Source organism: Balaenoptera ricei, chromosome 4 (genome assembly GCF_028023285.1).
Source record: "Balaenoptera ricei isolate mBalRic1 chromosome 4, mBalRic1.hap2, whole genome shotgun sequence".
In the NCBI taxonomy this organism is placed as follows: Eukaryota; Metazoa; Chordata; class Mammalia; order Artiodactyla; family Balaenopteridae; genus Balaenoptera; species Balaenoptera ricei.
Window position 1 is genome coordinate 145,752,884 of NC_082642.1, and position 17,669 is coordinate 145,770,552.

At 37.2% G+C, this 17,669-nt stretch overlaps 1 protein-coding gene and 1 long non-coding RNA gene across 2 annotated transcripts in view; one reads left to right on the forward strand and one right to left on the reverse strand.

The window, feature by feature from the left end:
* Positions 1–1,960, reverse strand: part of LOC132364929 (uncharacterized) — a 212,852-nt gene extending 210,892 nt beyond the window's left edge. The window contains exon 1 of the long non-coding RNA XR_009502961.1: positions 1,317–1,960. This is a non-coding gene — a long non-coding RNA (uncharacterized LOC132364929). The remainder of the gene's footprint in view (positions 1–1,316) is intronic.
* Positions 1,413–16,790, forward strand: N6AMT1 (N-6 adenine-specific DNA methyltransferase 1). Its single transcript, XM_059921412.1, has 6 exons — positions 1,413–1,561; positions 3,547–3,633; positions 5,416–5,506; positions 10,267–10,350; positions 14,843–14,984; positions 16,071–16,790. The coding sequence occupies exons 1-6, from the start codon at positions 1,428–1,430 to the stop codon at positions 16,175–16,177; spliced, it is 645 nt and encodes a 214-aa protein (XP_059777395.1). The 5' UTR covers positions 1,413–1,427; the 3' UTR covers positions 16,178–16,790.
* Positions 16,791–17,669: the final 879 nt, after the last annotated feature.

The window sequence follows — 17,669 nt, forward strand, 5'->3', positions numbered from 1 at the left end:
AATTTGGAAAATTGAAAATGTCAAGTAAATTTTAAAATGCGTACACATTACAACCCTGCTGATCCACTCTGGGTTGAATGCCAGGAAATGTCTGTAAAAGACCAGGGAAAAGCCATGTTTAAGAAAGTTGATTACAGTGTCGTTCATAACAGTGAAAACCTGGAAAAAACTAAATGTTTACCAATTGATATTTATCCATGCCAGATAGCAATTGTTTTATAATTTCAAAAAAACTATGTGGCAATTAAGAGGAGTAAACTAACTTTATATACCAAGACACAAATCTCAGATAATGTTGAGTGAAAAGGAAATTTGAAGAACAATATTTCCAACCTATCACCAGTTACACAAATATGAAAATACATAAACCAGATGTTGTCTATGAATGTACGAATAAAAGCATGAAAACATGGGTTAGACGGATCCTAAATCCATGAAAGAAGTTATTTTGGATTGAGGATTACAAAATGGAACTGAAGGTGAGTACAGAAAGAACATCCACTTCACTTGTAATATTTTAGTTCTTATATTTTAAAACTATTTTAAGGAAACATGAGAAAATACTACCAATTGTCAATTCTGGGTGGTGGATATTCAAGGTTTTTAAAAATGTTATCCAAGTACTTTGTATTTTTATTTCTCAAATTTAAATGTTTTAGTGAGAAAGAAATTTCAAAAACTGAGTCAAAAAGAATGCAAATACCTGAATAGTCTAATAACCTACAGAAGATTCCCCCAAACACCAGAGAACCACCCACTAAAAGCACCAAGCCCAATCAGTTTTATGGGTAGTTCTACCAAATGCTCCAGAAACGATGTCCTAAGGAAGCATAACCCTGATACAAAACAGAGCTAGATCATTAGCATTTCAAATTCAACAGTGTATTAAATAAAAGAAAAATGCATCGTTTTGCTTGAGTGAGGTTTGTAAAAAGAGCATTCATGATCCAACATAAGGAAGGCAATTTTTGTACTATATTGCACTACTAAAAAATGAAATAAGGAAAAAAAATCTTAATCTTAAGGCTCAACGCTGAAAGTTCAATGGATGTAAAAGAAAAAAAAAGATTAAATTTAGTAACCATTACATTATGTATTTTTTCAAATCTTTGCCAACTAGGAATAGAGGAAAACTTCTAAGTGTAGAATAGAGAGAGAAAACATTCCCCTTAATCAAAAACAATACAGGCTGCCTCTATCCGGTGCTAGTCCATAAAATAAAAGAAAATTTAATACTCTAAAGAAGAAAGCAAATGTTAGTAGTTGCAGATTATATAACCGTCTAATTAGAAATCCCAAGCGCATCTGCTGACTACCTGTAAGCGAGGCGACTCTCCGCCCCCCGGTGCTCCGCCCCCACTGCTGGGCCTGCGCCCTTGCACGCACGCATGCGCATTGCGCATAAGCGTGGGCCGGAGGGGCGAAAGATGGCGGCGCCTTGCCTCCCCACGCCATTGCACAGGCATGTGGGCCGTGGCGCCTTCAGCGACGTGTACGAGCCCGCGGAGGACACATTCCTGCTGCTGGACGCGCTCGAGGCGGCGGCAGCCGAACTCACGGGGTGCGAGGAGGGCGAGGGTCCCCGCGGGAGAGGGCTCGGGAGTCCTGGAGAGGCGGCGGCGGACGATCAAGGCAAGGACTGTCGCCGCTGTCTCCGAGAGGAGGCGGTGTCGGTCCACTTGGCGACAGTTGACACCAGAACACCGTACCTGAGGATTTTTCCGTGGATACACGTAGTCAGTGTAGCGGGGATCTGTCCGCAGTTGCCAAGGTGGTGTTTTGGTTTCAGGGACTCGATGCTTCCTCACCACGCCGGGACGTATCTTTTCCTATCAGCTGTTAACTGAAGACCCTAAGCCCCTGAGAGTAGCGATATTATAACACGTTCAAAAGCAAAACATTCTGAAAACGCTGCGTCTTAATATTACAACTTTTAGTAAATATCAGTGTCGCATGGCATTAATTTACTCAGTACATGAAAGCATCCTCTAGCGGTGGAAGAGCACAAAAAGGAAATGAGGTTGTAAAATATTGGAGTAGGGGAGTGTATTTGAACCCACTGAATAGCATACTCAGCTATCTAGCAACAGCCATTAGCCCCATGTGACTACTGAGCACTTGAGATGTGACTAGTACTGAATTTTTCATTTAACTGTAAAAAATTTAAAGTTACATGCAGCTAGCTGCCTGTAGAATATACCCTAGCTCCTAATAAGTATTAAAATTGATTTGTTGAAGTGCTCATATAAGTTTTAAATTAATAATATAAAAAGAGTGAATACTTACATTGTCATTTTTTAAGTGAAGGAAATTTGGATAATTAGATTTATGTAAAGATCAAGAGTTGAAATGGGTTTTCTCAGGATGAAACAAAGAGTTGTCAGGCTTCAAAGATCCATATTGTGATTATTTATCCCTCTTGGTCAGATTTTTCCATGTGTAAAATGCCCCAACTATTATTAAACTAGTTTTTCATTGTGAATGGTGGAACTTTTGGATTTACTGGAATATAGAGTGAAACAGTACTGTTTTATAACTTGTCTTTTATTATCAAGATATCACAGAAAGATTTACAAGCACAAAGTGCCTTGCAAAGTGTGCTGTAAAAGGAACTGATTTTGTTTTAAAGTCTTGGGTATTTCTGGTCTAGGAGTTTTAATTATTTATGAGGCCACAATAGTTATTTTCAAGTAGAAGCCTCCTGGTAAGATTCAACAGACCTTCCTAGAGCACAGTAAAGGCTTGTCAGATGTGTAGAATGGTTCCAAAAGTGAGAAACCGCTGGAGTTTGTTGTTTTTGAATAGTTGTTTGGAAAGTTAGGTGCTAGAGAGGCCCCTAAATCCCATCAAACCTATTTCTGTAATGGGGATAATTCGTGCCTTTGATGTATGTATATGATTATAGGGAAGGACAAATACAGTAGAATCAAGAATTTATTATATTCAATAGCATTCTTAAGAGTATTATTAATATTCTAAGATCAGATACTCAGATATTTTCCCAATTCAGTGTAGAGCTGTACAAATATGGAATTTCTTTGCTGCTCTAAATCTATTATCAGTAGAATGGGGGAACTTTTCTTTCCCTGGGATATGCTGATGGACTTATGAATTACTTCAAAGTGACAGAGAAAATGTTTTTCATAAATAAATATTGTAATAATATCCTACCATTTTAGGAAATACCAAACTAGAAGCTCCTTGTGGGAAGGGCTGATGTCTTCCATATTAATATTTCCAACCCTAAATTAACATTCCATGGTTTATGTAATGTTTTATGGAAATTAATTGAAAGCTACCTGTTACATTACTATTTTACAGACTTAAAATAAATTACATACCCCAAAACAGTTTTGAACTATGCAGTATTAAACAAGCACAAAGTGGTTGTCGGAAATCAGCTTATTTATAAATTTCTTTTAAATTTCCATATATTTGTAGGTGAGGGATGATGCTGGAGAAATAGACATAAAAGTAGCATGAGTTATTTTCCGAGATGTGTATTTTAATACCACTACTAATACTTGTTTTATTTTGTTTTTTTAGAGTGGAAATATGCCTTGAAGTAGGGTCAGGGTCTGGAGTGGTATCTGCATTCCTAGCCTCTATGATAGGTCCTCAAGCTTTGTACATGTAAGTATACAAATTCATCCACGTCTTGGTCTAAGAGTTTCACTATGGATATAACTGCTTGAATGAAATCATTTTTGTAAGTAAATAATATGTATCTGATAGTGTCTATTTAAGCGTAGTAAGTACTCAGATGCAAATTATGCTTCCCTAAAAGTTATAATTGCGTGTTCAAAACCATTCCATCATACTGCATAATTATACAAGAAGCATAATAATTTTAGGTCATCTCTAAATTTGAATCTTTTTTTTTTTAATTAATTTATTTTTGGCTGCGTTGGGTCTTCATTGCTGCGCGTGAGCTTTCTCTAGTTGCGGCGAGCGGGGGCTACTCTTCATCGCGGTGCATGGGCTTCTCATTGCAGTGGCTTCTCTTGTTGCAGAGCACAGGCTCTAGGCGTGCGGGCTTCAGTAGTTGTGGCACGCAGGCTCAGTAGTTGTGGCTTGCGGGCTCTAGAGAGCAGGCTCAGTAGTTGTGGCGTATGGGCTTAGTTGCTATGCGGCACGTGGGATCTTCCCGGACCAGGGGTCGAACCCGTGTCCCCTGCGTTGGCAGGTGGATTCTTAACCACTGCACCCAGGCTACTGGGACCCAGTCCCTCTCTCTCTTCCTCCCCTTCCCAGACCTTTGCCCCGGCTTTGCTGGCCAAGTCGTGGGTCTTTCTTCCATCCCTTCATTGCATAGTACAGTTCACTTTGGCCCTTTTCCATCCATTCCCACCTCATTGCTAACCACACAGTACATTCCAGCCCCTCCCCTCAGAGGCCTTGAGAAGGCCTACATTGGTTCCCTCATCCCCATCCTTGTCCTGCCCTCTTCCCTCACCAGCTGGTTTAGAAGGGTTTAGAATTCCGTTTGTCTTTTTTGAGTACATTGTACACACCAAAGTGTCGAGCCGGCCGTTAATAACACCCACCACATTCTGAGCCGCCTCCTCACCATTGTGCAGGGCAGTTTGCCTTCCTCCTGCTTCCCCACCTTCCTCCCTACCTCCTTAACTTTGTACTAGGCGGGCCTGGGCCTGCACCAGCTCAGCATCTTCTCCGTTTTTTTCATATTATTTATTATTTTAATTTTCTATTAAATTATTGGAATAAAAAAATGAATCTTTTTTTAGATAAATAAGTTGATTATCAGAAAAAATTGGAAGTTAATAAAATTTCTCTTTAGAAGATTTGAGAATATAGAAAATATAAAGAAGAAAATAAAAATCACCTTGGTGGTGCAGTGTTTAAGACCCCACGCTCCCAGCGCAGGGAGCCTGTGTTCGATCCCTGGTCAGGGAACTAGATCCCACCTGCATGCCGCAACTAGGAGTTTGCATGCCACACCTAAGGAACCCACCTGCCTCAACTAAGACCAGGTGCAACCAAATAAATAATTTTTCTTTTTAAATCACCTATAAATTTTACCACACATGGTCCAACTGTGTTTCCTCTATTTATTTTTTTTCATTTCCTATGTTTTTCATTTAATATTGTATGATGAGCATTTTCCTTTTAAATTTCATTTTTGGTAGCTACATAGTATTCTTCTACTGGATTCATAATTTAATAAATTCCTTCAGATACGTGTGCATGTAAGTATATTCTCCTACTCTTGGACATTATATCAATATAACAATCTTTTTCGTCAATATAACAAATCTGAGTTCTTTTTTTTTATTCACCATTATTAAAGCATTCCAATTTTTTTATAGATCTACTTTACGTAAAAGGAGTAGAACATTCCTTGAATTTTTGTCCGTAGACACAGGATGTGGTTGGTTTCTGTTCTGTTTATAGGTGCACTGATGTCAACCCTGAGGCGGCAGCGTGTACCCTGGAGACAGCACGCTGTAACAACGTCCACATTCAACCAGTAATTACGGATTTGGTAAGCTGTTAGTTCTTGTCCAGTACTGTAATAATTAATTTTCTTTTCAGGTAAGTTAAGGTCAAGGTGATTTAGGTCAAAGAAACTTGAGTCATTAATTAACTTTTAACCCGCTGAACAAAGTAAATTCTTGACTGATATAATCCATCTTTTCCACAATTCAAAGGAACTTTCTCTTGGCCTGTATAGATCAGGTATCTTTCAGTCAGAAGAATGCTCAAACTGGCTTTAATAAAAAGAGTGAACGGTTTCAGGAACTCAAATGATGTTACAGGCATCTTTTTCTTAGCTCTAAACTTCTCTCTGGTGGCTGTATTCCTCAGCAGTCGTTCCCTTCATGGTAACAAGATGCTTGCATGTCTGTATCTTGTTTCTCAGCAACTTCACAGGGAAAGAAACACTTTCTATTCAGTTACTCTAGCAGAAGCCCCAGAATGAGTACCATTTGTTATATCAGCTTTAGTCATATGCCTGTCTCTCAAGGGGGATTGGAATATGCACATCATTGGCTTGAGCCTGATTCATAGTCCCACTCCGGCAGCTCGGCTGGGATAATCCAAGCCACCTGGATTGAGAATGAGAGGAGGTAGAGTTTCCCCAATGAAAGTCAAAGACATGTAATCAGATGAAAGGCAGAATGGGTCCTGGGCAGGTCAAAACAACAAATGACAACTACAGAACCATCATTTTAAGTTACACATCGTACGTTTTTCAGTTCCAGTTTTTAAAACATTTTACATTATATTACTAAGATTTGGATGATTCTGAACTTTTTTTCAGTTATAAATGTGAATGCCTTTTTATAAGCAAAAATCATAATAGTATGTACCAGGTGGGCGTAAGAAATATAAAATGCTCTCCGTGCTTCTTGACCTGTATTATTCTTGTACTGATAAGGGTATCGAGCTTTTCTCTTTTTTAAACTCACAAATGATTTTGCAGCTTAGAAGGAATTAATCCAAAGATCTAAGAAATTCTGTACATATCACTAGAAGTTGTTACTGCCATTAAAAATTAGACTGTCAAGAAAGGTACTCAATCAGTGTGGTGATTTTACTCTTTAAATTTTTATTTTATTTATTTATTTATTTATTTATTTATTTTTGGCTACGTTGGGTCTTTGTTGCTGCACGCGGACTTTCTCTAGTTGCGGCGAGCGGGGGCTACTCTTCGTTGCGGTGCACAGGCTTCTCATTGCAGTGGCTTCTCTTGTTGCAGAGCATGGGCTCTAGGTGTGCGAGCTTCAGTAGTTGCAGCACACGGGCCCTAGAGCGCGCGGGTTTCAGTAGTTGTGGCTTGCGGGCTTAGTTGCTCTGTGGCATGTGGGATCCTCCTGGACCCAGGGATCAAACCCATTTCCCCTGCATTGGCAGGCGGATTCTTAACCACTGTGCCACCAGGGAAGTCCCTAAATTTTTAAAGTTGTTTCTTTAATGTGTCCATAATTAGTATTATATATTTTTTTTGATAGAACAATAAAACTTTAGAGATACAAGAAATTCAGAATATCTATTTTTGTTAACAGAGGTAAGGGACACTTTTGAAAGTCACATAACTAATAAAGTGATAAATCCAGAATTTAAGCCCACATCTTCTGAATCAAAGTCGAGAGGTCTCACAGCTGTTTTATAACATGACTGGTGGTAGTCAGTTCTAAAGCTATCACAATCCATTCTTTCAGTAATGAAAGCTGACCATGATGCGGAGTGTTGACTTGTGGCAAAGAAGGTAGGAAGAGATAGGTATGAGCATAGGTATTGTGATCAGTTTACAAAACTCTTTACATTTGCTTGTATTCAGAACACTGGACATAGAGTGTCACAGCTATCATATAAAAGAAAATCATTGTTTTGGATAACTGAGTTTGTTCACAAAGTAGTACTTTCATTGTATTTCTTTTTTAGTTTTAGAAGAAAATCTTTTTCAAATATGTCTTATGCATTTCCTTACATTCTTAAAACAAAATGAACATAATTTTACCTTTTAGTGATTCAGGGTCATTAATATGAATATCAGTTATTATTCTGTACTATACGTGATAATGACTAAGGTTTATTCAGGTGTTTCTGCCTTTACATTAAGTAGCTGTAGCCTGCAGTGATTTTGAGTTTTTATTTTCTCTCCTCTTTGTCTGTCTTTTCACTGGCTTTATGTTGTTATGTTTCACTGCTACCCATTGATAGCATTTTCCTGTCTCTTTTCATGTGCTTTGTGCTAGAATACCAAACAATTAATTTAGTTAGACTTGTATTTAAACTAACAGTTAAGGGATTCTGAATAAGTGCTTCTCACACAAAGTACCTTTTGCTGTATGGATTTAAAACTTGGCTGTCAGAGGCCTTTTTTGCTTACTTCTTAATTCTTGGGTTTATTCTAGTGCTGTGAGACTATTCAAAAGGTAGATATGGATGAGTGAGGGTTGCCTGTAATTAGACTTTATATCCAGTCCACAGTGACTTCTCATTTAAATCCATTTCCTTTTTAACTCCGTAATTTTCTACTTTTTTAGTGTCAATTTGTTCCTTTATTTGAAGTCCAGTACTGAAATGATTATTAGTATATAGTACCTCAGGGCCATCATAAATAATTACACAGCAAATTCTTTTCTAATTTCCTTACTCAGCATTTCTGGAAAATTACATTTTTGAATTCTTTTTACAATTGGGAAACTTAATTTCTTTATGGAATTGAAAACAAAGCTTTTGGTTATTACAAATGTACTTCCTCACCAATGTTATTACTAGAAAGAACAGCAGATTAGCTAGTCGCCTTTCTACTTGCAGAAGATACACCTGAATTATGTTCCGCAAAATAGTTATCTGTTCTCTTTTTAAATGAGTAGAGAAAGAAGTTACCTTTGAAGAATAGCAGGGTTGGAATTCATGAGTGAGAGTCAGTGTGAAGTAATAATTGAAGGAAATGGCTTTAGGGGTGAGAACTCATCCAGATACAGCATTTTTACTTTACTGTGCCTGTGAAGGTATAGGATGACATCATCAGACATAATTTTTTAAATACTTAGTTATTTAATTCAATCAGAGGGATGCTTTAAATGGCATTTTGCCCTAAATATACTTTCTTTAAAAAGACATTTTTCTTATTCTATAGGAAGTTGTATCAGTTCAAATATTTATACAATGCCAAACAACTGATGTTTTCAGGTCTCTTCCCACTACTTTTAGTCCTTTGTTTCTTTGATATCTAATTGTTTTAGCCAGTACATATACAAGTAATTAAAGAAGCAGAAAGAAAAATAAAACTCTGTCTTCTGATATTTTTGTCATTCATATATGTTTTCTGTCATCTTGTAAAACATTTCCCTTGGTTATAGAAAATAAATGTTAAGTTAGCAGCTATAACTTTTTTTTTTTAAACATCTTTATTGAAGTATAATTGCTTCACAATGGTGTGTTAGTTTCTGCTTTATAGCAAAGTGAATCAGCTACACATATACACACGTTCCCATATCTCCTCCCTCCCGCATCTCCCTCCCTCCCACCCTCCCCATCCCACCCCCCCCCAGGCGGTCACAAAGCACCGAGCTGATCTCCCTGTGCTATGTGGCTGCTTCCCACTAGCTATCTATTTTACATTTGGTAGTGTATATATGTCCATGACACTCTCTCACCCTGTCACATCTCACCTCTCCCCCTCCCCATATCCTCAAGTCCATTCTTTAGTAGGTCTGTGTCTTTATTCCCATCTTGCCACTAGGTTCTTCATGACCTTTTTTTTTTCCCTTAGATTCCATATATATGTGTTAGCATACTGTATTTGTTTTTCTCTTTCTGACTTACTTCACTCTGTATGACAGACTCTAACTCCATCCACCTCATTACAAATACCTCCATTTCATTTCTTTTTATGGCTGAGTAATATTCCATTGTATATATGTGCCACATCTTCTTTATCCATTCGTCCGATGATGGACACTTAGGTTGCTTCCATGTCCTGGCTATTGTAAATAGAGCTGCAATGAACATTTTGGTACATGACTCTTTTTGAATTATGGTTTTCTCTGGGTATATGCCCAGTAGTGGGATTGCTGGGTCGTATGGTAGTTCTATTTTTAGTTTTTTAAGGAATCTCCATACAGTTCTCCATAGTGGCTGTATCAATTTACATTCCCACCAACAGTGCAAGAGTGTTCCCTTTTCTCCACACCCTCTCCAGCATTTATTGTTTGTAGATTTTTTGATGATGGCCATTCTGACCGGTGTGAGATGATACCTCATTGTAGTTTTGATTTGCATTTCTCTAATGATTAATGATGTTGAGCATTCTTTCATGTGTCTATTGGCCATCTGTACATCTTCTTTGGAGAAATGTCTATTTAGGTCTTCTGCCCATTTTTGGATTGGGTTGTTTGTTTTTTTGTTATTGAGCTTCATGAGCTAGCAGCTATAACTTTAAAGTTGTGCACAAATCTATGTAGAATATATGAGAGCTTGCCTCCATCTTATTTTATCTTCTAAAAGTGAGTGCAGAATGTAAACGTGAGCTACTGAAGAGCAGAGGGTCATTCTGATAAATAGTTTATTTTCCTTATTTTTAGGTGAATGCATATAATCTTTATCTGAATGAAAGTGTAATGATATTTATCTCCATATCTGTCTTAAATTTGGCTCTCTAACACATTTTTTCTAAAAACATGAGAGAGTATATTTAAGGATTGATTAGATGGATATCTATCTATCCATCTACTTATTTACTATTTCTGGGTCCAGCTTAAAATTCTGACTATTTTGAACATTTTTTAGGTCAAAGGCTTGCTACCAAGATTGAAGGAAAAAGTTGATCTTCTGGTGTTTAATCCTCCCTATGTAGTGACTCCACCTGAAGAGGTAAGACGTATAACAAAATTTAATTACTAATATTTTCAGCTTTTTTCTATCTAAAAGTCAAACATACTTCATCATATGACATCAGTCAGCTGCTAATAACACAGGCTGCTCTCATTTTACTCATAATTGTCAATTATTGGATACTATTGGTAGACATAGGAAAGGAACCTGAAACTAATGGAAATACAAACTGTGGTCCATATCTATTCTTTAAAATCCCATCCAAATCAAGCCATGGTGTTCAAATTCATGTATCTGTGTGTACCTTTATCATGAATAACAAATTTGCAAAAAAAAATATTTTTAATCACCTTAAATTCCCATAGGAATTATTTCTGAAAGTCTCAGCTTTCGTCCTTTCACAGGTGTCAGGAAGTGGGGGTGGGGGAAAGCAGTCCTCATCTCAGGTAGGAAAAAGCTATAACCCTGACACGCATTGCTGTAGCCTTTCCAGTGATGAAGAGGCAGACCACAGTAACCATTTCCCAGTTTAAAGCAGGGATGGTCAAAGCAGACAAAAGTTTAGTGATGGACTAGCTAGCTTTCCTCTGAATTATTGTACCTATTTTATTCTTTGATGATCACTCTCTGGCAAGACTGATAAATATTACATTCACCTTTACCAAGATGAGAAGGGTCTATATTGCTGCTGTGACTACTGAGAAGTTCTTGGTCCCCTGACATATGAACTCATGTGAGAAGGAAAGTCATTGTCATAAGGTGAACAGCAGTTGAGGTAAATGCAGCTTAATAAAACTTTTTTTTAAATAAATTTATTTATTTATTTATTTTTGGCTGCGTTGGATCTTCGTTGCTGCGCGCGGGCTTTCTCTAGTTATGGTGAGCTACTAGAGGCGGGCTACTCTTCGTTGTGGTGCGCAGGCTTCTCATTGCGGTGGCTTCTCGTTGCAGAGCATGGGCTCAAGGCACGTGGGCTTCAGTAGTTGTGGCGCGTGGGCTCAGTAGTTGTGGCTCGCAGGCTCTAGAGCACAGGCTCAGTAATTGAGGCGCACAGGCTTAGTTGCTCCTCTGCATGTGGGAACTTCCTGGACTAGGGATTGAACCCGTCTCCCCTGCACTGGCAGGAGGATTCTTAACCACTGCACCACCAGTGAAGTCCCTGCAGCTTAATAAAACTCTTTAGAAAAGCACTGTGGAAATAAATATCAAGCGTGACAAAAATGTTTTAGTCCAATAATCTCAGTCTTTGAGATCTAATTTAGGAAAATGATTAACAGTAGAATATAAATTGTAATTTACAAAAATATGTTTAGTGCACCTTTATTTATGATGACAAGTAAAATGAACCTATATATGTAACAGAAGAGAGACAGTTAAGTAAATCATGGTTTATCAGGTCTACAGACTACTAGGAGGACTAGTGAATGAGGAGGAGATTCTGGGAATATGGTGAGATGAATGGGCTTCCTTTCTCCCACATTCCTACTCCTAAGCTGTGTGTGTAATTATGTAGGTAATTCAGTGTGGGCAATGACTTGGGCTTTGTCAGAGTTCCAACAGAGAGAGATAGTGTCATAATTTCCATTAGCTGAGCAATTAGCTGGAGAGCAGGGTTAAATACAGCACAACAAAGATTTTCTGGAGCCTGAAAACATGCTTCATTATGTAAAACATTAGGAAATGAATTTAAAGAGAATGTAGTCTCTGTCAAGACCTGAATCAGTGGTATGGAAACCAAATGAAAATATTTCAGTGCATTGAGCATGAAGAGAAAAAGAAGGAAACAATGAAGGTAAAAGTTAAGAGACTTAGAGGTTAGATCCAGGAGACATACAAATAGTAGGAGTTTGTACATATAAAAAGTTGTGGCTATACTTACTATTACATCCCTCAACATGAGGTTAGGTACTGTTGGTTTGTACCTGTGACTTATAAAGTATCAGGAGCAGGCACAGCAAAGCCCAGGTAGTAGGCAGTCAGCAGACCACCAAACGTGACTCCTTCCAGAGATGAAAACTTCCCCTCTGTGGCCTGTGAGAATGTGGTTGTTGCCAGGAGATCCTCCTGGAGGGCCGTCTCTAGTGCAAGCAGAAAAACCTGGCTGAGCATCCCTGGGAGGGCGGGGCATGTAAACAGGGTCCAGCACAGAGGGCTCCTAGTCCACACTGAAACAGAAATGACAAGGGACAGGCTTGGCAAAAGCTGTCGTCACCATGCACTCTTTCCACAGATGACTTTACCCTGTGAAACATCCAGAGAATGGGCTCCACCAAAATAAGGGAGTAAGCCAAGAAACGGGAAGATATGGGCCCCAGAAAAAGGGAATTCTTGGAATGTTAGAAAAGGGAAGTCTCCAGGAGGAAAGTCATGACAAAAAAAGCAGAGGAACTGATAAATTCCCTAGTATGATTAACTATGTGGGAAATTATATTGAGGAGCTTATGATAAATATGAGAATAATTTAAATTAGATACAAAAAAAATTAAGCAAATGGACATGCTGAATGCCCATCAATAGCTAAATAAGAAATGATACTTTTCCACAATAAAATATCATGCAGCCATTAAAAAGGAAATTGAACTATACCTGATCACATGAGGAGATTTCCATATGGTACTGTTGAGAAAAGCAAGATACAGGTAAGAATGTAGATATAATCCTTTTTTCGTAAAACACGGACAAAAAAGAAAAACGTGTGTGTGTGTATGTAAGATGGGAGGGTAGCAGACAAGCAAAACAGGAAAAGTACAGTTTGTTTTTTAAAGGAGGTATATGAACATATTTCTCTTAATTGTACATGTATATGGTTATAGGTATAAAGAAATTCTTTTTTATGGCCACGCCATGTGGCTTGCGGGATCTTAGTTCCCCAACCAGGGATCAAACCTATGCCCCCTGCAGCGGAAGTGTGGAGCCCTAACCACTGGACTGCCAGGGAATTCCCAAGAAATTATTTTTAATGGGGAAATATATGCCATGATAAATGAATAAAAGCAGAATGTATAATTGTATGTAAATAATTTAAACTAAAACATGGACAAAAACCATTAAAGGGATTAGGAAGAAAATCATTGTATTAGAGTTTAAGTCGTTTTTGAGTGATTTCATCAAGATATTCTTTTTTTTTTTTTCATGTTTTTATTGGAGTATAATTGCTTTACAATGGTGTGTTAGTTTCTGCTTTATAACAAAGTGAATCAGTTATACATATACATATGTTCCCATATCTCTTCCCTCTTGCGTCTCCCTCCCTCCCACCCTCCCTATCTCACCCTCTAGCTGGTCACAAAGCACCGAGCTGATCTCCCTGTGCTATGTGGCTGCTTCCCACTAGCTATTTTAAATTTGGTACTGTATATATGTCCATATATACACTACCATTCTCTCACTTTGTCCCAGCTTACCCTCCCCCTCCCCATGTCCTCACGTCCATTCTCGAGTAGGTCTGCATCTTTATTCCCGTCTTGCCCCTAGGTTCTTCATGACCATTTTTTTTTTTTTTTGGTTCCATATATATGTGTTAGCATACGGTATTTGTTTTTCTCTTTCTGACTTACTTCACTCTGTATGACAGACTCTAGGTCCATCCACCTCACTACAAATAACTCAGCTTCATTTCTTTTTATGGCTGAGTAGTATTCCATTGTATATATGTGCCACATCTTCTTTATCCATTCATCTCTCGATGTATTCTTAAGTTTTAGAAACATGTACAATGTTAAGGATCTAAAGATTTTTAATACTATATAAACTAATGGGTTTTGTTTCTATACTATAATTAGATCATTATAGGAAAAAATGCTTCAATGTACTTTTATGTAATAAATGGGTTCCCAAAAAGGGACTGAAGTACTCTCAGTAATCTAGAAGAGAGCCAGATACAGTGGGACATTTTGAAACTTTGTTTCTGCAAAGTAGATCTCTTATAATACAATTTCTCCCTTTTAGTTTCTTCCTAATTGTTCTGTATTAAGTATAAGAATTTAAACATTGTATTAATAGTATCAACTATTATTAAACCACATTATTATGCTCAGAGCACTGTTCTCACACTTTAAATGTACTTCCTCATTTATTCCTAAAGGAGAAAAATAATTTTTTATCATTTTCCTAATTTTACAGATAAAACTGTTGTTTTTCTAATTTTACAGGTAAGAGAGGAAACTAATTCATCAAGATTACAGACTTATCTGTATAAGATTTGGAGACATGAAGGGTTCTGTGAGGGAATTTTCTCCTGTAGTGCCAGCTGCCGTAATTAAATGTGAAATGGTGACAGATATTTAGGACCTTTAGCTTTATGTTACTAATCACACAAAGGTCTATCCCAAGGGCAAAAAAAAAGATTACAGGCTTATGCAAGGTCACACATGCTAGGAAATGGTGGGGCTCAGATTCAACTTTACTGCTGCCTCCTCATCAGCAGTAAAATAAAAAGTGTATACCCGCTTGGTGAATGTTACTTGTCAAAAAGATTCAGTTTTTTTAATGTAACAAGTCAAAACAGAACAATCTTTCTAATTGGTCACAGGTAAGGAGTCACGGGATAGAGGCAGCTTGGGCTGGTGGCAGAAATGGTCGTGAAGTCATGGACAGATTGTTTCCACTGGCTCCAGAGCTCCTTTCACCAAGAGGATTGTTCTATTTAGTCACCATTAAAGAAAACAATCCAGGTAATACAGACCAGTTTATCTTTTAACCATTTACTTTGCTGAAATCAAGGCTAATTATGTCAAAGACGGTAGTAACCCAGAATGTTAATGAATGTAGTCACTGACAACAGATAATACAGACATAACATTCATGTTGAAAGAGGAGAGAGATTTTTTAGAGGTAGATTTTTCTGATTTTAAAGAGTATTGTCTTTTTTGGAGTGAGGGAGAGTTTTTTCCCTAATTTATCAACTAATATTCAAATACAGAATCTATAATTTCTTCTTACAACACCTCACCCTCAATTCACCCTGTGAATTTTCTCTCTATATTCTAGTCTTTATGTCTTTGACAGTTCTGCTGCATACTCTTTAGTTCATCTGAAGTTTTATCATGAAAGGTATCTCCTGATACGATTTTTATATCTTGGTTTTCAGATTACTTGGTTAACTAAATCGACCATAATCTTTCTTCTCTTTTCTGTACATCTCAGGATTGATTATTATCTTATATGTTACATTCTCAGCCCCTCAAATCACATCATAATTACTAGGGTTTTCGGTTTGTTTGGTTTTGAGGGGGTTTTTTGTTTTCTGTAACTCCAGTTTCTTGGTTTCATCTTTTTAGTGTTACTTATTTGGAAAGGGAAGGTCTTGCTTTTTTCAGTACTCTTGAAAGAAATAAGCTACTTCATTTACTACCACTTTTCAGTGTCAGTATATGATTTGCACACACCCTCGTTGGCATTTTTCATCCAAAAGGGAGGATATAGGGCAGAGATTAGAGCCAATCAACTAAAAAATGAATCATTTACTGTAATAGCAAGTATAACTAACGTTTCTGTTGAGTCCAGAGTAGGCTACCACTGCAAAGCAGTTATTCAGTCTGATTAGAATTCTCAGCAACACCCTGAAAATCCAAGGTGCTCTCATCTTTCTAAAGTCCAAGTTCACTTCAACAGAAATTACATGGTATATGCTATTTTCTTAGATAAATAGAATTTGTAAATAGTCTGTGTTTATCATCTTATTAAACTGTTTAGTGATAATATGTACTTCACCATATGATTTAATTGGATTTTACCTTTTGTTTTAATTTTCGTTTTAGAAGAAATTTTGGAAATAATGAAGACAAAAGGTCTACAAGGGACCACTGCACTTTCCAGGCAAGCAGGCCAAGAAATCCTTTCAGTCCTCAAGTTCACCAAGTCCTAATCTACAGTGTGTGCTACTGAAAGCTGCATGCATTTGGCATATTTTGAAACAGAAGTCATTTCTTAGTTAACAAGTAAAGTCAGAAATTTGTCATATAGAAAAAGGCATAAGAGTAAGGCATTTCCTTTTACCCAGGAATCAGGCCTACAGAAATATTTGCACAAATGCAAGTAAATATGTATAATATATATATAATTTGAATTTTATATATTATATAATATGTGGCGAATATATAATAAAAAATTATATTTGTATATGAAGAGGATGTTCATTTCAGCATTACTTGTAATGGCAAAACAATGAAGTTAACCTAAATGTCCATCAGCAAAGGGATTGGTAAAATAAATTACAGTATATTCATGTTACTGAACATGAGTGACATATCCAGCCATTAAACACAAGTCAGTTCTGTATATACTGAACCAGAAGGGGTTCATGATGTACTATTGAGTAGTGAAAAAACTCAAGTTGCAAAATAGTACTAACCTATATGTATATTTTTGAAAAGCTAACAACAAAAGTTTGTGTGTATGTGTATATAAGAAATTCTCAAAAGGTAAATAACAGGTGGGAATAGAGGAACTTTCATTCTTTTGTGTTGGCGTTTGTACAATGATAGTGTATTCTGTAATTAAACACAATCTTTTATTTAAAATGTTTTAAGTTTACCTTTACTTATTGTCTCCATTCTCTTTCTATTATTTAGAATGGCTTCTGCCTCCATTCTTCTCCTTGGTCACGTCTTTCCTACTTTTTATCCTCTATCATCATATATTTCTGTTTTCTTCTTGCATATATATTGCAGACTGCTTTCATTTTTTTCTTAGGTCCGGGAGAGTTGTATGTAAATAAACCCAGCAGTCAAATTAATCACATTTTTAAGAGCCCACATGTATCTTTCAAGAAATGTCAAATTACCTTTACTAAATTTAGGAACCTCTTCTGTAACTTCCCCACCATTTAAAATATACAGTTGCCCCCTGAACACCGTGGGTTTGAACTGTACGGGTCCACTTATACACAGATCTTTTTCAATAAAGACAGACTACAGTAGTTCACAATCCGTGGTTGGTTGAATCCGCGGATGCCGTGGAGGGCTGACTGTAGAGTTATATGTGGATTTTTGACTGTGAGGGGGGTCAGCGCCCTAACCCCCGTGTTGTTCAAGGGTCAACTGTATTTATCAAAATCAATTAGCAGGACTGTGTAGGACCAGAGTGAGAGGAATCTATAATTTTTTAATTTGGCTACATTCAGAATCACCTGAGGAAGTTCAAGATGATACATTCCTAAACCCCACCATAAACCCATGGAATACTCTGCTGACCCGACCTAAAACCTGTATTTTTTAAAATGTACTCCTCAACATTCTTTAAGGCACCCTGTCAAATTTTAGAACTATTGCTTTAGATAGCATGCTCATTTAATCCTTTGGACAATCCACAGAAAGAATAGAATTATCCACCTTCGATGTTCAGAAACGTTAAATAAT

Coding starts and splice junctions, on each gene's coding strand:
- N6AMT1 (XM_059921412.1), top strand. CDS start 1,428: ATGGCGGCGCCTTGCCTCCCCACGCCATTGCACAGGCATGTGGGCCGT. Junction 1,562..3,546: donor GCGGCAGCCGAACTCACGGG/GTGCGAGGAGGG, acceptor TTGTTTTTTTAG/AGTGGAAATATGCCTTGAAG. Junction 5,507..10,266: donor AACCAGTAATTACGGATTTG/GTAAGCTGTTAG, acceptor AACATTTTTTAG/GTCAAAGGCTTGCTACCAAG.